Source organism: Leptopilina heterotoma, unplaced genomic scaffold (assembly GCF_015476425.1).
Source record: "Leptopilina heterotoma isolate Lh14 unplaced genomic scaffold, ASM1547642v1 Lhet_99, whole genome shotgun sequence".
NCBI lineage: Eukaryota > Metazoa > Arthropoda > Insecta > Hymenoptera > Figitidae > Leptopilina > Leptopilina heterotoma.
The window spans coordinates 1,650,934-1,676,785 of record NW_025111206.1 but is presented as its reverse complement, the minus strand read 5'-3'; the positions used below and the strand labels follow the sequence as shown (position 1 = coordinate 1,676,785).

The window sequence follows — 25,852 nt, the reverse complement described above, 5'->3', positions numbered from 1 at the left end:
CGACATCTGAGCCCCCCACACTCCTTCTTCCTTTCAACATTAGATGATAGACGCTCACGTTATCGTCAAGTACTTTTAACCCTACGAAAAAAAATTTGTTTCCCCTTTTCTCTCTTTCTTTATTCTTTAATATGACCTCTTCAGTTTTCATCAGTGCAAGAGCAGATTGTTTGAAATGCCCGATTAATTCGTCTTGTTAAGGGACAAAAATTGCTTTATTGATTCTTGATAATTATTGTTCCGTGATGGCTTTACGGATTCATGTATGTCTCGTAATTAATATCTCGTGTACTCTCTAAATCTGAATCAGTGAAATTTGACTGGGAATTTGTTTTTTTTTTTTGTTAATCAAAAAAGTTACTTTTTTAAATAAAATTCATCATTCGGATCGAGACCAGTTTATTTCTCAAGGAAAAATTAATTTATATTTTAAAGCATGGTTACCACAAAGCCTGGAAATTCTGGAAAATCTGGAAAAGGTATGGAAAACCTAGAAATAGTATGGAATTTAAAAAAATTCTAGCAATAGTTTGGGACCAGTAAACAATTTTTGTACTAATAATTGTTAACAAACAGAAGATAAAGTTCGCTCAAAATATAATTTTTCATCTTCTGCTGATCATCGGCTGTGGTTACTTTTTATAAATTGTGAATTAAATTAATTTTTATGACTCAGATATTAATTGGAATTGTTTTAGCAATAGTTTGGGACCAGTAACAAATTTTATGACTAAAAATTGTTAGTAAACTAAAGATAAAGTTCGCTCAAAAATAATTATTCATCTTCTGCTGATTGGCGGCTGTGGTTACTTTTTATAAATTGTGAATTTAAGTAATTTTTATGACCCAGATATTAATTGGAATTGTTCTAGTGATAAGTTAGGACCAGTAAAAAATTTTATGACTAAAAATTGTCAGTAAACTGAAGATAAAGTTCGCTCAAAAAATAATTTTTCATCTTCTGCTGATTGTCGGCTGTGGTTACTTTTTATAAATTGTGGATTAAATTAATTTTTATGACCCAGGTATTAATTGGACTTCTTTTAGCAATAGTTTGGGACCAGTAACAAATTTTATGACTAAAAATTGTTAGTAAACTAAAGATAAAGTTCGCTCAAAAATAATTATTCATCTTCTGCTGATTATCGACTGTGGTTTCTTTTTATGAATTGGGAATTAAATTAATTTTTATAGCCCAGATATTAATTGGAATTGTTCTAGTGATAAGTTAGGACAAGTAAGAAAATTTATGACTAAAAATTGTTAGTACACAGTAGATAAAGTTCGCTTAAAAATAATTTTTCATCTTCTGCTGATTATCGGCTGTGGTTACTTTTTATAAATTGTGAATTAAATTAATTTTTATGACCCAGAAATTAATTGGAATTGTTTTAGCAATAGTTTGGGACCAGTAACAAATTTTATGACTAAAAATTGTTAGTAAACTAAAGATAAAGTTCGCTCAAAAATAATTATTCATCTTCTGCTGATCATCGGCTGTGGTTACTTTTTATAAATTGTGAATTAAATTAATTTTTATGACCCAGATATTAATTGGAATTGTTTAAGTGATAAGTTTGGAATATTGTAAAGAAATGGATTTGAAAATTGTCATGATTTTATCAATTTGCCATCTTTAAGTATTATTTTTTATTTTTGGTCCGTAAAGTCCGTATTTTTGAATACTTTTATACTGGTTCGAGCCCTGCTAACATTTGTTTTTTATTTATAGAAGAAAAATATGAATGTTTTTTAGAATTGTTTTTATAGATAAATTTAAAAGCAGATGAGACGATTATTTAGCAGCTAAACTTCTGATGATGAAATATGATGTAAATACAGAGTTTAGATACATACACACCTATCTCGCTGGTTTGATGTAAACATAACTATAGCAAGTGAATAAGGGTCAGTTCGTTCGCACGCTCGATTATGTAACACTTGTGTAACATGTTACAACTTTATACTTTTTCTACTTTAATTTTTAATTACTCAAAATTAGCTAACAAATTAATTTAGATACCAATTTATCATTTTTTGAAGGTTATTTAGAAAATTTCTTCAAACTGACATGTTTGCGATAATTTTTTTTATCAAATTTGTATGTCAAGTGTTTTGGTTTTAGATGCTGTATAAGATTTTATTATTAATTCTTTGTAAATTTTTTCTACATTAAATCGTTCGTCTTCTAAATTCTTTAAATTGACTTTTTTAAATTCTTTTGTTTTTTAAATTGTTTTCTAAATTCTTGTAAATTGGTTTCGAAATTGAACTTTAAGAAAAAGAATGGCAGTCACAATTCATTTTTAAAAAATATATTTTTCTCTCTTGACAAAAATTATTTATTTTTTATGCAAAAAAAAAAAGAACTGAGCTTGCAATACTAATTATAGGTTCGTTTCATCTAAAACCTATGATGAAAAAGACGGAATATATTTCCCGCGAGGGTTAATCGAGGTCGAGAGGCAGAAAACTGTCCCAGTTTTTCAGTGACTCTCACGGTTCCATATTTTCATCTCGAATTTTATTTCTAAAGAGGTTTTCTGTAGATTTTTACTTCTTCCTTTTTTCTGAAATTGTCGAAAATTTCAAAAATTTTCCCTTCTAAAATAAATATTTGGGTAGAAACATTAATTCTGACTGAGAAACAAAATCTATTTTTTATTGTTTTCATTCTTCTAAAATTCTACATTTCTAATTTCATTTAATTAATTTAATTATGAATACCTACAAGTTTTATTTTTTAAAAAGTAAATATTAAAAACTAAAAATCAAATGTACAGGGAATTTGCAAAAAAAATATAGAATTTATGTTGATTTGCGTCTGTCTCGACATTTAATGGAATGTGGTTTACTCCGTAAAAACAGATATCTTAATGCTCATGTAAAATGAAGAAAGTAAACTGTGTTTCTGATAAAATGACACGAACGAAATATCTAAAGAACTATTATTTCCTTAGTCATGCACTCCAGAAAGTGAAAGCTCTATAATACAGTTTACTTCCGAAAGATGAGATTTATGGGCCACCTGCCAGTTGACCTTGGACTCGTGAAAGGTCAACTCTTTTAAAATACTGTTAAACGAACTTTAAAATGAAAGGTCATTGGATCTCGTCTACTCTTAAATGCAAATATTCACAATTCCCTCCATTAATTAATAATCAAATGTTACTTATTCTAAAATGGGATAATTTCAAATCTCAAAAAAAACTAAATAAATAAATAAATAAATAATAATACTAATAATAAAATAATAGTAAAATAATAGTAAAAAATAAATAGTAATAAACTAAATTGAATAAAAAACAAATTAAATTAAATAAATATTATAAAACTCATCGCAAAATTTCAATTATTTTCAAAAATGTTTCTCAACTGAATGATTTTTAAAATCTACTATTTTAATAAAATTTTCCAAAAGAATTCAATTATTTAAAAATAAATTTAATGAAATTCTACGTAAACCTTTAATTATTTTCATAAAAAAATAAAACTTCCACAGGGATTCGATTATTTTCGTAAATAATAAAATTTTTTTTGTAAATATAATAAAACTCATTGTAGAATTTCAATTATTTTAAATACAATTTCAATCGAATTCGTCGAAAACATTCTTAAAAATTTTATTCAAATTTGTCATAAGAAATCAGGTATTTAAAAATTTATAGATAAAATTCTTTATGAAAATTCATTTTTAAGAAACATGCAATTATCCAATAAATTGTTATTTTTGTATTTAAATAATTAAATTCTAGCAGAATTTTCTCATAAACATTGATTTTAAAATGGATTTCAGTTAAAATTTTAGATTATAATTGAATTTTAAAAGCATTAGAGCGTAAATTTTTAGAAATAATTAAATTTTAAAAAAAATTTCAGATTAAAATCTTTAAAAATTTGAATTTTTATATTTTTAACTAACAATTGCGTGGAATTAATATTTTTTGAGAAACTTTAATTGTGGATTTTTTTTCTAATTATTTAAAGTTTTTTTTATCTAATATATATTTAATTGAAGAATTTACGAATAATTGAAATTTTGTAAATTTGTAAATTCAAGTTCGTAAAAGTTACAAATTATTGCAAAAATTCAATTATTTTCAAGAGTAATAATATTCTTCGCAAAAATTAAATATTGTTCAAAAGTAATAAAATTCTTCTTAGGGATTCAATTATTTTCACAAATAATAAAACTTATTGCAGAATTTCAATTATTTTTAATACAATTTTAATCGAATTTCTCGATAAATGTAATTATTCTTAAAAATTTTCTTCAAATTCGTCGAAGGAATTTTATTATTTAAAAATTTGTCCATAAAATTGTTTATGAGAATTCAATTTTAAGAAACAATCAATTGTTTAATAAATTTTTAATTTTTGTATTTAAATAATTAAATTGTAGTAGAATTTTCTAATAAAAATTGATTTAAAAAGGAATTTCAGTTAAAATTTTAGATAATAATTGAATATTATAAAAGCAATATAGCGTGAATTTTTAAAAATAACTGAATTTTGAAATTAATATTTTTGAAAAAGTTTAATTGAATTTTTTAAATATTATTTCAAGTTTTTGTTTTCTAATATTTATTTAGTTAAAGAATTTACAAATAATTGAAATTTTGTAAAATTGAATATTGTAAACAAATGGATTTGAAAATCGATAAAGAACTTTTTCGAAAATTATTAAAAATAATCGATTTAAAGAAGAATTTTAGTTAAAAATTATTGAAAATAATAATTTTTTTTTATCCCTGAGTTAATTATATTTTTAATAACAATTAAGACGTCCTTAATTTTTAAGTAAGGGAAATGTAATAAATTGAACTAATATTAATTAATATTGGAGCGATAATTGTAGAATCTGCATGTATATATCTTACCGCTAATTATTGTTTTCATTGGACTTTATATTCAGGTTAATTAGCCATTAGTTACGTAAATATTTAATCAGAGTTATCATTGTAATGGTATATTCAGTGACAATTAGCAAGACCCAGAATTATATTTTAATTATAAAAAAAAAATTTGATATTAAAAAAACTTTTTCTTCTGTGTTTACAATTTTTCGATCATTAACTTCTAACATCTGTAGCTTTCAATTTTTTTTAATTTGAATAACATAAAAAATTTTTTATTAAATATTTTTATTTATATTACGTTTTGGTTTTTCTGTTTCTTTTATGTTTATGTTTTTTTTGCTTTTATTTTACCCAAACTTTTCAAACTTGATAATGGTGAAAAATATTTGAAAAATTAATTTTTTTTTTCAAAAAGACAAAAGAGGAAAATGGGAAATAAAAAAGACCATTTCGACGATTATTGCAGACGAGTGTATTGCAATTTGTGAGGTACAAATAGTATAAAGGGTATAAGAATACAAACATTGCGTAGGAACTAGAGTAGAAGTACAGCATAGAAAAAGTACAGCATAGAGACGTGACATAGAGCTCATTTTGCAAATTGATCATAATAATAGATTTCCCCCAACCCACGTTTTTTTTTCTTTTATTTAAAAAAAAGATGAAGCTCTCGTGTCAAAATTTCCATGAAATTATGTTTTTAGACGATTTCAAGATTTTAATAATTATTTTTATAAGAAAACTTCTTTTTTTTTATAAGAAAAATATATTTTTCATTTTATATCACTCTCTTTGTTAATTTTATTCTCGGAGTATAGAAAAAAAATATTGCAAAATTAAAATCTATATATGTAAGTGTAAATTAAATAGAGAAAAAATTAACGAGAACAAAAATATAAAATCTAACAAATAAACGAATAAAATTTTTTCTACTATCTAGTGTAAATAATAATATAAAATATAGAAGTAAAATATATTTTTTTAGAGACTTTTACACTATTTATAAATATGGAACTATGTCTTAAATTTATAATTATATATTTATCGCACTTAATTATAATTTTTAAATTACAAAATTATAAATTATTATACAATTTAAAGAAATTAGCAATTGCATCCAAATTAACGATTAAATTTAACAATTGTATAAAGTAACAAATATTGCAAATAAAACAGAGAATAAGTTAAAAAAATTGAAAATGATTTTAAAAAAAGAAAGGAAAATCGAAATTAAAATTTTCTAAGGAATACACTAAAGAATACACTTTAGAAAATTAGTATTCTGAAAGAAAATAATTAGGAAATTTTATAAAAGAATTTTTTACGGACAATATGTATTAGAAATCAGATAGTCGAATTTTAGTAAAAAAAATTCTATTTTTTAAAAAAGCTATGGAATTTAAAATTTTTTATACTAAAACTTCATTTTTAGTCATATTGTAAAATACTTTTATATAAAATTTTGGTAATTATTTACTTTCTTTAGATAATATTCAGAATATAAGAAAAGTGGAAAATTAATTAATTGTGGAAAATTGAAAAAAGGATCAATTTTGACACGAGTTGCGCAGTTTTGACAGTCTAAGGACATTTTGTCCTTAAATTGCTATATATTATAATAAATATTACAATAGAACAACGCAATAATAAATATATATATTAATTTGTTTATATATATATGTATGTTGTATATATATTTCATATATAATAATTTTTAATAATAATAATCATAATAATAATGCGAAGAAACATGTCGACACGACTATAATCTAGAAACACTGAGATTATCCTTTTTGTTTTCGTATTTACAGTCGTTTTTTTTTCTTAATTTATTCAAATATGAATTTTTTATTTATTTATTTATTTATTCTTTTTAATTCTTTGGTTTACTAAATGGGTTCTCTAAGTTAAAAATCTAACTCACTCTTTTATTTCTTTACAATATTCAGTCGAATGAATCTCGCAGCCTCATAATATTTTAACACTCATGATCTAATAATACCGACTGTTGAGCATTATATTTTACATAATAATATCTTAAATTTCAAGTCGATTGCTGAATTATTATTTTTCCGATAGTTTCTCTCTTTTTCTCTCATTACTGATCGATTTTTGATTCCCCTTTTTTTTCTCTTTTTTTGTTACATTAGGACTCTTGACGGAATCATTTGAGGACTTAATGATATGATTAAACATTGTACTCTATATCCATTCTATCTTTTCGTTTTTATAATAATTGCTGAAATTATTCCAAGAGATTTTGCACACATAGACACATTTTCTGAGTAATTTTTTTCTTCAAGAATTGTATTCGATATTATAATTTGTTTCTAGTGAAGAATATTTCTATTTTCTGATGAGAAAAAAAATATCTTCGGTATTGTTTTATCCTCACGGAATAAATGCTTTGCTTGAATGTTCTACAAAATAGGAAATTTTTTTAAGAGTTTTACTTCACGTAGCGAAATTTTTAGTTGTTTTAGTTAAAACTTTAGCTATTCTAGAGAAACATATCGCTGATCTAGATAAAGATTTTTTCTATGTTTTTGATGAAATTTTAATTTTCGAAAATTTCTGTTTCTGTAAAAATCCAAATAAATTCAAAATCTTTCCAAAACCGTAAAAATCGAAATAAGTTGCATTTGCATTACTAAAATAAATTTGGTATTTTCAAAAAAGTGCAACTATTCTTGGAATAGTTTTAAAAAAAATGCAATTTTTTCAACTTTTCTTCCAAATATTGCAATAAAATTCCAAATTTATTTTGGTAATGCAGATGCAACTTATTTCGATTTTTATAGTTTGGAAAATAACTATAGACAAATGTTTCAAAAATTATTTTTGAATAATTTTTTTAAGATAATTAAATTTTTGAAATAATTAAGAAATTTTTAAATAATTGAATTTTTGTAAAATTTTGATTGATTGACTTTTCCTGTGAAAACATATAAATAGCTTTAAATTTTGTTTGAAAAAATGATTTAATTTTTGAATAATTAAATATAAAAATAAGTTAAAGATAAGGGGAGAAAATAATTAAATTTCTATGACAATATTGAATTAAATAATTTTTTCGACTTTTTTTTTTTGTATTTTTAATCGACTAAAAGCGACTTTTATACTATCCAAGTTCCGAGGCATGTTTTTTATGAAAAAGAAATTTCTAAAATTACAAAAATCTATTTTTTTTCATTCTTTAATGTCAAGGACAGTGAAAATAAAACTCAGAGAAAATTGAATTGTATAATTAATAGGTTTAATAATTTATTTCACTCGTATTTCTTAGTCTGGCAAATATTTCATTTAGAAATTTAATCGTGAGAAATCTATCTCAAATGAGATTAATTTTCTTGTAAAACATTTGGAATTTTCAAAAATTTATTTATATGGTTTTAGAAATATTTATGGAATTGTATATTATAAATATTTTTCTCCTCTCATTTTGTTATGCGTGTGTTATGCTGGAAAGCTAAGAAATATCTCACACATCTCAGACCTCCTACACTCTTGTTGCAATCCCAACAATCGCTATAAATACTTGTCTCGGGCGACTCTTCCTAGAAATTATCGCAATAAATCTGCGGCTTCTTTATTGAACTTGGTTTTAAGTGGAAAATTACTAAAGGCAACAAAAAATTGCTAATAGACTAATTTTTGTTAAAAAGAATTATTTTTCTTCATGTAGATTATTATTTTCGATAAATTTTTAATTTTAATTGTTTTTTTTAAAGAAAAGGTAAAGAAAAATATATTTTTGATAAAGAAATTATTTTTTATTACCTGAATTATTATTTTCGTAAACGTTTTTATTTTTTGGAAGAAGAAGTAGAAGAAGAATAATGAAGAAAAATAATTTCTTTATCAAGAATTATAGTTTTAATGAACAAATATTTTTTTCTTAATGTAAATTATTATTTTCATAATTATTTTTTCTGAGAAGAAAAATTTATTTGAAGAAAAATTTTATTTTTCTTTATTAGAAGAAAAATAATTATTTTTATAAACGTTTTTTTTTCTTTTTGACATCCAAATAATGGGTGATATGTGTATTTTTTCTGTATATGGGGATTTTATAATATTAAATTTGTATTTGAAAGTAATTTTTTTTTACTAAGAGAGAAAAATTGCGACCATTCACCAAGTGATATTTAATAAGCCTCGCAGAGAAGCAGAAATTAATTTACATATCTACAAGCATTACCATATGTAACAGTATCTAACGTTCATATGCTTTCAAAGTGTTAACGAATTAATTGTGCGTTCAATGGAAAAGTGAGAATTAAATTACAAGAGTTATTAGATACGAAAAGTTTTTTTTTTTTTTTATAAAAAATGATTCTTTTCCTTTCTTTCTTTGCATAAATAACCATAATTATTTAACTTTAATATTTCATCTATTTTACAACCAATATCAATCAAGAATACTTTCAATTTACTGACTGGCAAATGTCAAAAGTAAATTACCAGAGAGACGTAAAAATATTTTAAAAGTTCAATAAAATTCTGACATGAAAGAAGCGATATTGCAAAATTAAGGCACAATTATTTATGCAACAATAAAAAGTAAAATGTTGTTGGTTGTAATATTTTTAGTTCGTTTCGCCTTTTTTGGAATTGTGTATTTTTTATTCATTTATTTATTAAATAAGGAAACATTTAATTTTTGATTAAATTCAATATTTAAATAAATATTTACAGATAAATAAATTGCAAATTATTTTGTAATTATTTTATTTTTTATTATTTATATAATTTTATTATTTTACTCATTTTTTTATTTTCTTATTTTCATATTTTTTTTATTTTCTTATTTTTTTCATTTTCATCTTTCTTAAATTGGTTTTTCTACACAAAAAATATAAATTAGATTTATTTATTATACCTATTATTATAATAAATAAATGAATTATCAAATAATTTTTTGAATTTTTAAAATCTTTGAAACTCAAATTGTTTTTTTTTATGTAAAATGAAAACGCTTCTTTCAAGTTCAATTTTATTGTTAAATTTTTCATTAATAATTAATGATTAAAAAAAATAGGTTTCATTTTGTTTTTGGACTTTTTTTCTTTAATTCGCGCACAACACATTGAAAAAATCACAAATTAGAAGTTTTGTACTATGTGGAAGACGGATGTCCGTGAATGTGTTTTCAATTTGTTTGCAATAATTTTTAAATTGTTTTGATGAAAAAACGTGATAACAGGATATTCTCTAAGTATAAAACGAGAAAAAATATTTCATTGATTTTTGTAAAAAAAAGAACTAGAAGAAAGTATAGAATTTTTTATTACTTTTGTGCCAATAAAATTTTTTTCTCCAATTTTCTATCGCAGTCAATTTTTATTATTCTCTTTAAAAATTCAGTGTATGCTATCGTTCACTCAAGATTTTTTTCTCTTTTCTTTCTTTTTTTTTGTTTTTTTTTGTTTTATCCACTATACAACATTCTAGCAACTAATTTCCATAAAAAATCGTGTCGAAACTATTCTGTTCAACTAACTCGGTTGTAAAGTTGTACTCAAGTTTTAATATAAACCCGCAATATCGAACTAAGTGGCTACGTTGATCCCAAAATTGTAAAAATTTTTTTTGTATATTTTTTTATTTTTGGTAAATACGTTATAAAAAGTCTTCTTGTAATTTTTATTATGTCCAGGTAGAAATAATGAATATTGTTTACAGAATGAAAATTTTTTAATTTTAATGTGTAAATGGTATTAAAATTTTTACCTGGATAATAAAGACAAAATCTAGGCCCCCTAAAATGTCTTTTAAAAAGACATTGTGCGTGTTTAGTGATAAAAAAAAATTAAATTGTTTTTTTTTTGTTTAGTCAAAATACTCTACTTTTTCTAAATCTAAAAACAACTGGAGACCCTGTTTTTAAATTTTTTTTCTTTTATTCGCGGAAGTGGAGGTAATAAACTGTGTTTCTATTTTGGGTTACGAAGCATCACTATTCAGTTACTTTGTAATGTTATTAATACAGCTGATGATTGGATTATTTTTTTTATATAAAAAGAATGTGGTCCACTTGTTATTTATTTATTTTTTTAAAACTAAATTATTTTTATTTTTCACTAGGGTTGTATCTCTACCTAAAATCAATCATTTTCGCCCCTTTTCCATTTATTTTAAAGAAAAATTTCTAAAAAATTGTCATTTTTTGTAAATTGGAAAATTTTTAGTTATTTTTTATATTAATTTTTTTTATAAAAATTATTCAAATTTATCTAATTTTTTATAATAAAATTGCCTTTAAAAATGGTATAAGTTAAAACAAATATTTAAAATAAATTGCATTCCTGGTACTAAAAGAAATTTTATAGAAAATATTTAATGCTACAAAAAATTTCTAAAATTATTGTAATATTTAATTTAATATTAAAATTAATTCATAAATTACAATTAGATTATTAAGTATTATTATTAATATTATTATTATTAATATGTAATTAGTAATTAATTATTGTAAGTTTTAAATAGAATGAAAAATTAGTTTTATCTAACAAAAATTTTAAATTTTTATCCAATTTTAAATTTTTACTTAATTATTTTATAATTTTTTCTTACAATTAAAATTTTTTTTCTCTTGGTAATTTTTACTAAGTCTTACAAATTATACTTTTAATGGAAAAATTTAATTAAATATTAAATTTAATTCATAAATTAAAATTAATCATTCATATAGAAGAGTAATTAATTATTTCATTAAATTGAAATTCGTATAAATAAAAAATTGTTCCCATAATACCTGAGATATCTTTTATTTTAGATTCTCTATTACACTGTATATTTAAAAAAAAAATTAAAAGTGCTCTATCGAGTGTCTTAAAGATGATATTAAAGCCAATTTTCATTATTATTTTTGATATAATTGTATTAAAAATATAAAAATAGAATCTAAGGGAAGTATTGTGAATAAATTCTAATATTTTTTCTTAAAATATCACATTTAATTTATCGACTCATCTATTTTTATTGTAGAAAATACTGCAGAGTTTTTTAATGTTTTATTTCACATTTTTTTGTTTCGGCTAAGTAAAACATGTATAGAAATTATTTATCCGAGTCTTTTTGTTTTAAAAATAAATTCAAAAAATTGTTCCATTTAAGTTTTATTTTGAAATAAAAATTTAAACTCAAGTTTTTTATTCTTTACTTTGATTCGAAACCCTTTTTTTCAAATTTGACAATTTTATTGTCAAATTTTGTTGTTTACTTTGATTTCAAATAGGAAGTATTTTTGCAATTTTTTAAGAAGATAAATTATTCGTTTATTAGAGGGAGAATTTTTCTTTTTAACATGTAAGATTATTTTCTTTTTAAATATTCCATATCGCCAGCTGTATTCGATAACATTTTAAAATCTAAGCAACAACTCGGATAAAGGAGACGTTAAAACATCACGTATCCAATAAAAAATTGGATTTTTTTTCTTTTTGGTTTCTATCTGAATAATCAGGTAAAGCAATTTCGGATCATAATGTGACCCACAGAAAAAAATTAAAGTGTAATTTTTGCAGACATTTTTTTTCGCAAATATTACACTAATAATTATTTTCAGGTGGACGTACACAAAGAAACTTTTTTAAAAACATATTTTTCACGATCATTTTCAAGAATATATCGATACTTCCAAACTATGAAAAAAAATCTCTTTCACATTGCTTCTCTAAAAGAACAGAACTGTATTTTTTCTCCTAACTTCGCTATATTTTTTTTATACATTTTTATTCGCAAATGTTTTATATTTCGAAAGAAAAAAATGGGGACGCATGAATAGGCTTGAATTCCGTAAAAGTCAGTTTTTTTTAAAAAAAGGTTCGTGAAGTTCGTAATTTGATCGAGAAAAGTCGAAAAGTTTGTAAACTGTACGATATAATTTGGAGAATTTTAGAGAAATTACAAATAATGATTGCAGAAATTCAATTATTTTCAAAAGTAATAAAAATTTCTAGGTAATTCAATTATTTACAAATTTTTTAAAAATTTCTTCGCAATAATTCAATTACGTTCAAAAAATTTAAAAAATGCTCGTAAAAAAGGCAATTATTTTCAAAAGTAATAAAATTCGTATCAGAAATTCAATTATTTTCGAAAATTTGAATAAAAATCCTTAGCAAATTTTAATTCTTTTAATAAATAAAAAAATTCTTGTCAAAATTTCAATTATTTTAAAAACATTTCTTCAATTCAATGATTTTCAATATCTACTATTTTAATAAAATTTCCAAAAAGAATTCAATTATTTAAAAAAAAAAATTGATAAAACTCTACGCAAACATTCAATTATTTTTATTAATAATAATAATTTCACAGAAAATTCAATTATTAAAAGAAAAATTTGCTAACATTTTTACGAAAAAATCAATTATTGGCAGGAATTTTTATAAAATTCTTTGCAAAATTCAATTTTTCATGAAATTGTATAATTTTTAAAAAATTTTAATAAAATTCTTGGCAAATTTCAATTATCTTAATAAATAATAAAATTCTTCTCCAAAATTCAGTTATTTTCAAAACATTTCTTCAATTCAATGATTTTAAATATCTACTATTTTATAAAAATTTTCCAAAAGAATTCAATTATTTAAAAAAAAATTGATAAAACTACGCAAACATTTAATTATTTTCAATAATAATAAAAATTTTACAGAAAATTCAATTATTTAAAAAAAAATTTGCTAACATTTTTTCAAAAAAATCAATTATTTTCAGGAATTTTTATAAAATTCAATTATTTAAAGAAAAATTTGCATCCATTTCTTCGAAAAAATCAATTATTGAATAAACTTTTAGAAAATTCTTTTTAAGATAAGTATAAAAATTCTTTTCAGGGAAGCAATTATTTTCTTAAATATTAAAAATTTTTCACACGAATTTAATTATTTACATATTTTTTTATAAATTTCTTTGCAATCATTTAATTATTTTCATAAATAATAAAAAAAATTTTCCAAAATTTCAATTATTTTCGCAAATATTAAATTTTTTTTAGGAATTCAATTATTTTCATAAATAACAAAATTCTTTACAGGAATTCAATAATTTTGAATAAAATTTGAATAAAATTTCTCAAAAGAATTCAATTATTTCCATTAATAATAAAATTCTTTGCAGAAATTCAATTATTTTCATAAATAATAACATTCTTTCTATAAATTCAATTACTTTTATAAATAATAAAATTCTTCGCAAAAATTCAATTATTTTCATAAAATAATAAAATTTATTGATAAAATTCTATGTGAATTCAATTTTAAGAAACATGCAATTCTACAAAAACTATTATCTATGTTTGTATTTAAATAATTGAATTTTGTAGAATTTTCAAATAAAACATGAAGAAATTTATCACTCGGAGTTGAAGACTCGGAGTTATCCATATCTTCATGTTTTATAGTTATGAAAAATTTAATTTATAGTTTTAAGTAAAATGTTCTTTTATTTTACTCGAACTCGTTATATTTTTGTCAGTAATTGGTCCGTGATTTTTCATTTTTGGTCCGTAAAGTCCGTATTTTTAAATACTTTCACTGGTTCGACCCCTGACTTTCAAGAAAACTGTGCGATAAATAATGAAAAATCGTGGAAAATTTTTGACTCTTTCATGCGTCCCCAAAGAAATGCATTAAAGAACAAGTGATTTCACAGTTTTTCTAAGGATATCAAATTGAGACTAAAAAACGTAGCAAAAGTATTGCGAAATTTGATATCCTCAGAAAAACATTGATTTTAGGAAAAAATACAGTTCAATTACTTTAGAGGATCCTCGTGAAAGACGTTGGTTTAGGATGAATGTGTCGATATTCGCGATCTTGAAGAATAATTGGAGTACTAATTCTACGTAATTGATTACGTAAACGTCTTCGATTACATTGAGTTGACCCCTTGCGTCACATATAAGTTGGTTTCACTTTATAAGCTCTTTTCCAAATTTCACAGAGACAAACTGTACTGTGAAATCGATAGAATATCGCCAATGGCATTGACACGTGTGTGATTATTGTCCATGCCCAGAGACCATAAAAATGAAGTTGCACGGGATGTGATTCGGCGCGTGATTTTTCCAATGTATTCACTGCCCACATTGCCAAATTGGTCACCAATAAAAATGTGACAATTTGCCTTGCCGGCTTACGTCTTATATTCTCAGCAGTGGCAACTGATCTTCTCGATGCATCGAGAATAAATATTGTTTGACATGTCGTTTGAAGAACACTCGCCAATGCCGTGACAAGAATGAGAATTGTATCCTTGTCGGGAGTGAAGTGACTGCCAATTATTGTGAATGTTGAATAGATAAACATTCCCGTTTGTGCACCGACAAGGAGAATATTGTCCAATTCGAGATTTCGACCACCGTCGTAACGTAATTTGCGAATTTGACACATTCCAATGAGTGTGGCCAATGTTGAAAGTCCGTAGAGTGTTAATTCGCAGATATTCACTTCCATGACTGCAAAGTTGACATGTTCGGGACGTGAGATCAGAACGAAGAAGAGAATTAGGGAGATTATCGTCATCACGAGAATTAGGATCCCAAAGAATAGTCCTTTGTGAGCTTGAGCACAATCGACGCTGTAGTGATAGGGCGATTTTCTAAATTGGAGAAAGGAGAGAGAAATTTATTTTTTGCTGTCGTTTTTTTTTCGGAGAGAATTTAATAGATGAGGGTTGCCACAGGTCAGGGAAATTACACACAGAGAAAAATTTTATTTAAATTTTTATTATTTTATCTTAGTTAAATAAACGTATATATGTCTCAGAGACAATTAGGCTATTGATTTGATTTACATAAAAATTATATTCGACGTAAATAAAACTTTTATTTGAACCAAATAACATTTTATTATAATAAATTATAATTTATATAATTACATAATATAATTTATATAATTATATAATATAATTTATATAATTATAAATAAAACTTTTATTTGAACCAAATAAATTTTTATTTAAACCAAATAACATTTATTTGAAACAAGTAAACGTCTAGTTGGCTCTGAATCAAATATATATTTTTTCTGGATGCAGGGAATTCAGGGAAAAGTCAGGGAAAGTTAAATTGGTCAGGGAAAAATTAGGGATTTTTATTAAAAGTACTGGAAAAAAAATTAAATTTTTATAATTCATAAGAAAATACTGATTTTTTGTGCCTTTTTTGTTCGACTCATAAACTATGAACTTACCACGAATTCAAATACAAAACATTCTATTTTTACCATTTCTGCCAATAATTTCATTTTAAATAACTTAATTCTTGAAGAACTATGTATCATAATATTATTACTCATAAACTAATTGAGCCTCCCAATTCAAGAACTCGCCCGACGCTCGGATGAACACTCTAACGCCAGTCAAACGTTAAGAAAAGTTACAAAAATTAAAATTTGAAATTTTGATTTTTCAGAAGCACTACCTTGTAGGAAATTGAATAGCGCATCTTTTTTTCCTTTGAATTTTTTTCGTAGGATGAATATTGTCGGAAATAATGACGAAAAATGGTAAAATTTTGTTTTTCAAATTTCATTGCTTTTTAAAACATAAATCATCGTATCTTCGACAATTATTGTCGAATTGACTTCAAATTTGGTATGCAAGTCTATTTGGGTTCTGGGAAAACGATAAAATGATCCGAATGTAAAAATTTCCTAATTGTTCACTAATTTGTTAATGTAAATAAAGGCTTGTCAATTTTAGGTTAACTTACCTTCGTCGACAAAAAGTCTGCGGTGAACTTTCGAATTGAAAAAACTTCCAGTGAGACATTTGTTTATTAGTATATAAGGAAGTTTTTTGGAAAATATTAGATTGATTTAGTAAAAAATGTGGAAAATATTAAGGTTTAAAGACAGCGCGGAGAGCGCGACATCGAGTCGCGGCGTGCAAATATCACTAAACACCAACTTTATAGGACGTCAGTTGTTGAATTTGTTCTTATTACCTCGGTTATTACTCAGTACTTTAAAAAAAGCATTAAATAAATTATTGGGATATAATTATAACGCTATGTTTAACATTATAACAAACATAAAAATTCTATAAATAATAAAGAACTAGCAACAATTCGCGCGGCTAACTTTTTACTACATTTTATAAATAAAATTAGCAATTTTAAAAATAATAGAATTTGAAAACTTTCTAATTTAAATTTTTGTTGAAAACACTAAAAAAATTCAATTTTGGAGAAATTACAAATAATTGCAGAAATTCAACTATTTTCAAAAAAAAAAAAAAAATAATAAAATTCTTCTTATAAAATTCAACTATGTACAAAATTTGAAAAAAAAATTTTGTAAAAATCCCGATTACCTTTATAAATAACAAAATTCTTTTCCAAAGTTTAATTATTTTCCTAAATGTCAGAGAAATTCTTGTCCTAATTTCAATTATTTTCAAAAATTTTTCTAATTTCAATTATTTTCAATATCTACTATTTTTTATAAAATTTCCCAAAAAATTCAATTATTTAAAAAAATTTTTAATAAAATTGCATATAAACATTTGATTATTTTTAGAAATAATACAAATTTCACAGGAATTCAATTATTATTGTTATAAATAATAAATTTTTTTTAAGCAATTCAATTATTTTTATAAAAAACAATTTAAAATTCTAGAAAATAATAAGAATACCTTCAAAGAATTTTTTTATTTAGGAAAATAACGGAATTCTCGCAAAGAATTTTATAAAAATTTTAAAAAATCCTAATTAAATTCTTTTGAAGAATTTCTTTGAATTTTTTTTTAAACTAATGGAGTTTCTTTAATAATTATTATTAATAATTAATTATAATAATTAATATTAATAATTAATTAATAATAATAATAATAATTAATAATAATAATAATAATAATAATAATAATCTATTATTTTTAAAATTGCTAATTTTATTTATAAAATGTAGTAAAAAGTTAGCCGCGCGAATTGTTGCTAGTTCTTTATTATTTATAGAATTTTTATGTTTGTTATAATGTTAAACATAGCGTTATAATTATATCCCAATAATTTATTTAATGCTTTTTTTAAAGTACTGAGTAATAACCGAGGTAATAAGAACAAATTCAACAACTGACGTCCTATAAAGTTGGTGTTTAGTGATATTTGCACGCCGCGACTCGATGTCGCGCTCTCCGCGCTGTCTTTAAACCTTAATATTTTCCACATTTTTTACTAAATCAATCTAATATTTTCCAAAAAACTTCCTTATATACTAATAAACAAATGTCTCACTGGAAGTTTTTTCAATTCGAAAGTTCACCGCAGACTTTTTGTCGACGAAGGTAAGTTAACCTAAAATTGACAAGCCTTTATTTACATTAACAAATTAGTGAACAATTAGGAAATTTTTACATTCTGATCATTTTATCGTTTTCCCAGAACCCAAATAGACTTGCATACCAAATTTGAAGTCAATTCGACAATAATTGTCGAAGATACGATGATTTATGTTTTAAAAAGCAATGAAATTTGAAAAACAAAATTTTACCATTTTTCGTCATTATTTCCGACAATATTCATCCTACGAAAAAAATTCAAAGGAAAAAAGATGCGCTATTCAATTTCCTACAAGGTAGTGCTTCTGAAAAATCAAAATTTCAAATTTTAATTTTTGTAACTTTTCTTAACGTTTGACTGGCGTTAGAGTGTTCATCCGAGCGTCGGGCGAGTTCTTGAATTGGGAGGCTCAATTAATATATAATTTTACTTGAAAATTAAAAAAGGAATTGAATTTTAAAACAGTTGCGATTACAATTTTCCTTAAAAAATGAAATTCAAAAGGTTTTAAATTGAAATTTTAGAAAATTTCAATTTTTGAAGAATTTAATTCAAAATTTCAAAGAACTTAGTTTTTTGAAAAATTTGAATAATTCAAATTCTTCTGAAGTCTCAAATAATTACAGAAATTCAATTATTTTCAAATGTAATAAAATTCTTTGCAACAATTCAATTATGTTCAAAAATTTTTTTAAATTCTAAAAAAAATTTCAATTTTCTTTGTAAATAATAAAATTCTTCTCCAAAATTCAATTATTTTCAAAAATTTTCAAAAAATTCTCTGCAAAATTTCAATTATTTCCTATAAATTTCTTCAATTCCATGATTATCATAATCTACTATTTTAATAAAATTTCACAAAAAAATTCAATTATTTTCATAAATAATAAAAATTTCACAGTAATTCAAATATTTACAAATTTTTTTATAAATTTCTTCGCAATAAATAAAGTTTAAAATTTTTTTTTAAATTCCCTTAAAAATTTCAATTATTTTTAAAAGTAATAAAATTCTTGTCAAATTTCAATTATCTTAATAAATAATAAAATTCTTCTTTAAAATTAAATTATATTAAAAAAATGTTTCAGTTCTGGTCATAATTTTAATTATCTTCATAAGAAACGAAATTAAAAAATTTCAATAAAATGTTTTGAAAATAATTGAAATTATTATCTACTATGTTAATAAAATTTTCCAAAAGAATTAAATTATTTTCAAGAAATTTTGATAAAATTTTATCCACAAATTTAATTACATATTTTCATAAATAATACAAAATTAATAGAAAATTCAATTATTTAAAGAGAAAATTTTATACATTTTTTCGAAAAATCAATTATTCGACAAAATTTTATAAAATTCTTCGCAATAATTCAATTATTTTCATAAGTATTAAAATTCATAATCAGGAATTTAATTTTTTTCAATCAATTATCTTGATAAATAACAAAATTCTTTGCAGAAATTCCATTATTTTTAGGAATTTTAATAAATTTTATTGAAAAATTCAATTATTTTCAAAAATGATAAAATCCTTTACAGAAATTTAATTTTTGAAAACATTCTCTTCATGATTTCAATTATTTTTATAAATAGCAAAATTCAAATATGTAAAAAAATGTAATAAAATTCTACGTAAATATTTAATTATTTTTTTAAATAGTAAACATGTTTTTAGGAATTCAATTATTTTTATAAATAATAAAACTCCACACAGAATTTTAATTATTTTTAATACAATTTGAATTGAATTCCTCGAAAATTGCAATTGTTCTTAAAATTTGTATTAATAGTTGTCAATTTTAAAAAACATTCAATTACTCTATAATCTATTTATTTTTGTATTTGAATAATTGATTTCTCGCAGAATTTTCTAATAAAAGTTGATGTAAAAATTAATTTTAGTTAGGTTTTTAGATAATAATTGAATATTAGAAGAATTATAGGACAAATTTTTAGAAATAATTGAATTTTTGAAAAGGTTTTTAAATGAAAATCTTTGAAAGTTTAAATTTTTCATACTTTTAATTAACAATTTTGTAGAACTATTTTTTTTTAAGAAGTTAAAACATCTATTGATGTTTTCGAATAATTTTATAATTAAAGAAATTCGCAAATAAATGTATTAAAAATAATTTTTTTTTAATATCTAATTTAAAGTGAATCAAAATATTCTTTAGACTCAGAGAAAAAGTCAAAATTTTGTCTGGAAATCAGGGGAAAACAAAATTAAATTTTTGTGACAACCCTGTAAGAATAATTTTTATTTTTTGTACCTGTATGCATGGGTGTGTTGTGTTGATAGAGTCGTGGGACTCGATGGATTTGATGCTTTTGCTATGTTTTTCCACATGACGTACAAAATTGCTGCGCAAATCAAACTGTATTCGATTGTGCAAGGAAAAAGGAAAGGACTCGCGTCTTGTACCAATAGACCCATAATATTGTCCCTTCTGCATTCGAATATATTGTGAGGTCCTTTCAATCCTCTTGTGACTCTCAAACGATCCACGTAATGCCCGTGATTGTGACCCATGTGAAAACTTCCTTTCGCTCCTTTAAATATGTGCAAACAATTAATTTTTATTTTTAACAGGAACTTTATGCTTGAGCATAAAAGCGTAAATTTCAAAAATGTTTTGAGAGTCAAAATCAGCTTGTTGAAAAGCATAAGGTTCTTGTCTTTATAAATAGTAAATTGTTCCTTACCTATTCGATGAGAAATTCTTAGTGAATTATTTTCAGGATTGTAAAAAGTTAGAATCTCGTGTTTCGTTTCTTGCACTAAAACATTGAGCCATACGGAGAGATTCGTTCCGATCATGTGCATCAGTCCAAAACGTGCTATCACTCTATGTCGATAGACTTTCATTTGCTGAAATTTGAAAAAAAATCGGTTATTATTGGAATTATTTTTAGATTATAATCACAGAAAATCAAAAGTGGATTATTTTAATCTTTTTTCGGGTGAAAATTTAAACTGCAAGACTTTTTAATGCTTTTACTGTGGGGTTAATTTTCTTCATGTCAAAAATATGTTTCTAATTCAGAACCAAATTTGTAACCAATTCGATAAAATAATCCTCCAATTATTTTAATCTTTGAATGAATTATTTGAAAATTGAAACCTCAACGGACTATTTGCTGTAATGCTTTAATCTTGTAATGATTATTTTAATCCACTTTTCTGTTAAAATAATATCGAATAATTTTCTATGTGTTTAAATTTAGGAATTTATTATTTATTTCACTAGAACTGAATTGCAATTGATTTTTTATTGGTTAATCTTTCGAGTGTCAGAAAATATTTTGAGATTTTTGTTTTTGTTGAAGGATGTAAAAGGTTGTCAAAATATTGTTTAAAGTGGCATTGGCCATATAGGCAAAAAGCAACCCGGTGGAGTAATTTCTTCCACTACACTGTCAGGATATTCACCCTTCTATTTCATTAATCCCTGTGGTTACTCTTCTGATGTAATAATGCTTCCAGTAACACATTAGGTTCACCACAATATACAGAGCTACCCTCGGATTTTTTTCCACTCAACTCGAGATACAAATTGTTTGATCATGAAAAACCTCGGGGTTTCTCTTGTTTTAATAAAAAAAATAAAATAAAAGAGAGAATGGAGAAAAAACCACCAATTTCCCAATTGAAAATTTTAATATTCAAATTAAGCAAATATTATCTTAGTATTTTCATGTTTTCCTTTATTTTGCGAATTTTCACTAGTTTCCTTTTTTGAAATTGAAAATTTTTTTTACTATTTTGGAATTAACTGATAAAAGCTGTAGATGTAAAAATTTAGAGTTGCAATGAAATAAAAAGTTGTTACTATGAAATTAAAAATTGTAACTAAGAAATTAAAAATGATAACTATTTTGAAAGTAAATGTTGTAACTGTTTTGAAAGTAAAACTTGTAACTGTTTAGAAAGTGGAACTTGTAACTATTTTGAAAGTAGAACTTACTTTGTTGTTTAAAAAGATAAAGTACATTTGGATGAAAATAAAAGCCATTCGACTGGCCGGGGTGACGGCGAGCATAATATTGTGGCATTTTGTGTTGCGTTCGAGTTCGAAATATTGTCCGAATTCAAGACCCGAATAGATCATTGAACCTATTCCAAAAGCCACGGCTCCCATTCGGAGATAAAAACTACCATAATGCTGTGCAGGTCGAGAGGCAATATGAGGGCATGATGTGTCGACCGTGTCACTGTCCACCCCACCACCACTCGACGATCGTGACGAGTCCAAATCCGAAATATCTTTTTGCTTCTCTAAAATAGAAAACATTTTTAAATCTTTAAATCATAATTTTCATTCCGTTCAGTATTCTTTCTAAATTCATCACAGAAAAAATTAAATCTTATTTTGATCATAATACAGGGTTGACACTGATCAGGAAAGTTAGGAAATAGTCAGGGAAAATAGAATTGGTCAGGGAAATCAGGGAAAAGACAGGAATTTTTATTAAAAGTACTGCAAAAAATTAAATTTTTAGAATTCATAAGAAAATTCTGAATTTTCGTGACTTTTTTGTTGGCTTCATAAACTATGCAATTACCACGAATTCTGATACAAAATCTTCAATTTTTTCTATTTCTGACAACAATTTCTATTTTAAAAAATTTTTTTTTTTAAACTTAATTCTTGAACAACTATCATAGAATTATTACTTATAAATTGTTTAATGAATAATTTTACTTAAATATTTCAAAATTAATTGAATTTTAAAAGCTTTTACGATTTTCATAAATAAATAAACTTCAAAAGGTTTTAATTTAGAATTTTATATAATTTCAATTTTGATTGAATTTAATACAGAAATTCAATTTTTTTCAAAAATAATAAAAATTTCACAGTAATTAAATTATTTACAAATTTTTTAATTAATTTCTTTGCAATAAATCAATTAGGTTCGCTAATTTTTTAAAATTCTCTCAAAAATTTCAATTATTTTTAAAAGTAATAAAATTCTTCTCTGAAATTCAATTATTTTCAAACATTTTAATGAAATTCTTGTCAAATTTCAATTATCTTAATAAATAATAAAATTCTTCTCCAAAATTCAATTATTTAAAAAAATTTTTTTAAATTCTGGTCAATATTTTAATTATTTTTATAAGTAACAGAATTAAAAAATTTCAACAAAATTCTTGTCAAAATTTCAAATATTTTAAAAACATTTCTTCAATTCAATGATTTTCAATATCTATTATGTTAATAACATTTTCCAAAAGAATTCAATTATTTTTAAAAAATTTTGATAAAATTCTACCTAAAGATTCAATTACCTATTTTCATAAATAATAAAAAATTAACAGAAAATTCAATTATTTAAAGAAAAATTTTCATACATTTTTTCGAGAAAATCAATTATTGAACAAAATTTTATAAAATTCTTCTCTTCATGATTTCAATTATTTTTATAAATAATAGAATTCTTTTTCGAAATTCAATTCGTGAAAATTTTAATTATTTTTAAAAGTAATATAAAATTTTTTTCAAAAATTCAATTGGTTTCAAATTTTTTTTTAAATTCTTCTAAAAATTTCAATTTAGAATTCTTAAAATTATCTTTACAAATAGAAAAATTCTTCTCAGAAATTCAATTATTTAAAAAATTTTTAATATAGTTCTTGGCAAAATTTTAATTATTTTAAAAAATCTTCTGAATTCAATCATTTTCAATATCTAATATTTTTTAAAAATTTCTTAACGAATTTAATTATAAATAAAAATAAATAAAAATGTCACAGAAAATTCAATTATTTAAAGATGAATTTGGTAACATTTAAAAAAAACAATTATGTTTAGGAATTTTAATAAAATTCTTTGCAAACTTCAATTATTCATAAAATTATTTATTTTTCTATTGAATATTCTATTCTATATATATTCTATTGAATATTAGAAGCATTATAGTATGAATTTTTAGAAATAATTGATTTTTGAAAAGAATTCAAATTAAAATCTTTAAAAATTTGTATTTTTCATACTTTTATCTAACAATTCTGTATAATTAATTTTTTTGAAAAAGTTTAATTGAAGTTTCTTTTAAATTATTTTAAGTTTTTATTTTCTAATATATTTAATTGAAGAATTTGCGAATAATCGAAATCTCGAAAAATTGAATGGTAAAGAAATGTATTTGAAAATTTTTAATAAGAAGTTTTTCAAAAATTATTAAAAATAAATAAAATAATTGATTTAAAGACATCGATCACTTCGAATCGAAGACTCAAAGTTATAGATTTTTTCATGTTTTATACGAATATTTTTATAATAATATTTTTATTTGAAAATTTGAATTCTCATCGAAAAATGATAATTATTAAATATTTATTTAAAACTGAAGTTGTTGATGTTTTCGAATAATTTTACAATTAAAGAAATTCGAAAATAAATAGTTGTATTTTTTTTTAGTATTTAATTGTTTTTACAGTGAATCAAAATATTTTTTTGTGTCAGGGAAAAAGTGAAAATTTTGTCTGTAAATCAGGGAACAAAATTAAATTTTTGTGGCAACCCTGTAATACTGAAATTAATGAATGTTTTAAAGTATTTTTTAAAATAAAATTTCTTTTTACAGTGATACATACTTTTCTTGAAATTGAAATTTTCCTTTAGAAGTACATTTTACTTACTTTGCTTGGGTCTTCCATCTTTGTGCATCATAATGCACATGTAAAAAAGGAAGAGCATACTTCCGATGTAGAGGTAGAGGTAGAAAGATTCGTAGAACGATGGAGGAATGTAGGTGGAAATTACTTCCGACATGGGAAAGGCAATGCCCATTACAACCAGTAGTTTTCCATAGAGAGCACTAAGGGTCGTTGCTAATGCGTAGCTACAAGAAATTTTTCAAAAAAAAAAAGAAAAGAAATGGAAAGTATTATTCATTAATTTAGAATTTAGAAAAAGAAAAATTGATTTAACCAATCCATTCGTGTAAAATGTTAGATTATACATTATTTGACAGATTGATTTATGGATAGAAAATTAGTGACCGCAGAGGAATCATGTAGTCTATCATTATCCAATTAGAACATTCTCCCGTGAAATATTAAATTTGAACGGTGTCTATCGCAAATATATGTATATACACATGATAAGAATTGGCTCAATTACATTCAATCGTGTTTGTCGACTATACTGTGTGTTTAATCTGTCAAAGTGGCTTCGTAATTGTAACGGATGACCGACGGGACAAAGTCGAGGAACACGTGAAATTTACATGATGCTTAATTGAACTTTTCACACTATCCCTCGATAAAAAGGGGTTTTCTCTCTTTATTTTCTTTCAATTATGGATAATCTCTATTTATAACGGTTCACTGAATTTTTTGTCCAAACTGTTGTTCTCTTATAAAGAAAATTTTATATTCTTTTTTTAAGTTTCATATATTTGCGATGTAGTTTTGATAGATTAAAAAGTTAAAAATCACACGTGTGTTGTTTATGATTCTACAAGTTTTTTTCTCTCTAATTCTGAATTATAGTGAAATTTTACTTCCTATAGAGATAAGCATACCACTAAATTCAAAAAGTTTATTTTTTTTAATTATTGGTATCAATGATTTTTTCTTTTAATAAATTAGGTAAAATAGGGGATTTTTATTTTCAAACAGGAGATTCAGTTTAAAAAGAGGGGAATTTTTAAATTAATTTTGTTATTGGGGGCCGTACACATAATA

At 23.3% G+C, this 25,852-nt stretch overlaps 1 protein-coding gene across 2 annotated transcripts in view; it reads right to left on the bottom strand.

Moving 5' to 3' along the window:
* Positions 1-14,329: 14,329 nt before the first annotated feature.
* LOC122512435 (proton channel OtopLc-like) overlaps positions 14,330-25,852 on the bottom strand; it is a 50,772-nt gene continuing 39,249 nt past the window's right edge. For both annotated transcript variants that reach the window (XM_043628251.1, XM_043628252.1), the window contains 5 exons: positions 24,803-25,005; positions 22,122-22,432; positions 20,860-21,025; positions 20,427-20,706; positions 14,330-15,467 (listed from right to left, as the gene is read on the bottom strand). In XM_043628251.1, coding sequence (XP_043484186.1) covers positions 14,762-15,467; positions 20,427-20,706; positions 20,860-21,025; positions 22,122-22,432; positions 24,803-25,005 — 1,666 coding nt within the window. In that variant the 3' untranslated portion in view covers positions 14,330-14,761. The remainder of the gene's footprint in view (positions 15,468-20,426; positions 20,707-20,859; positions 21,026-22,121; positions 22,433-24,802; positions 25,006-25,852) is intronic.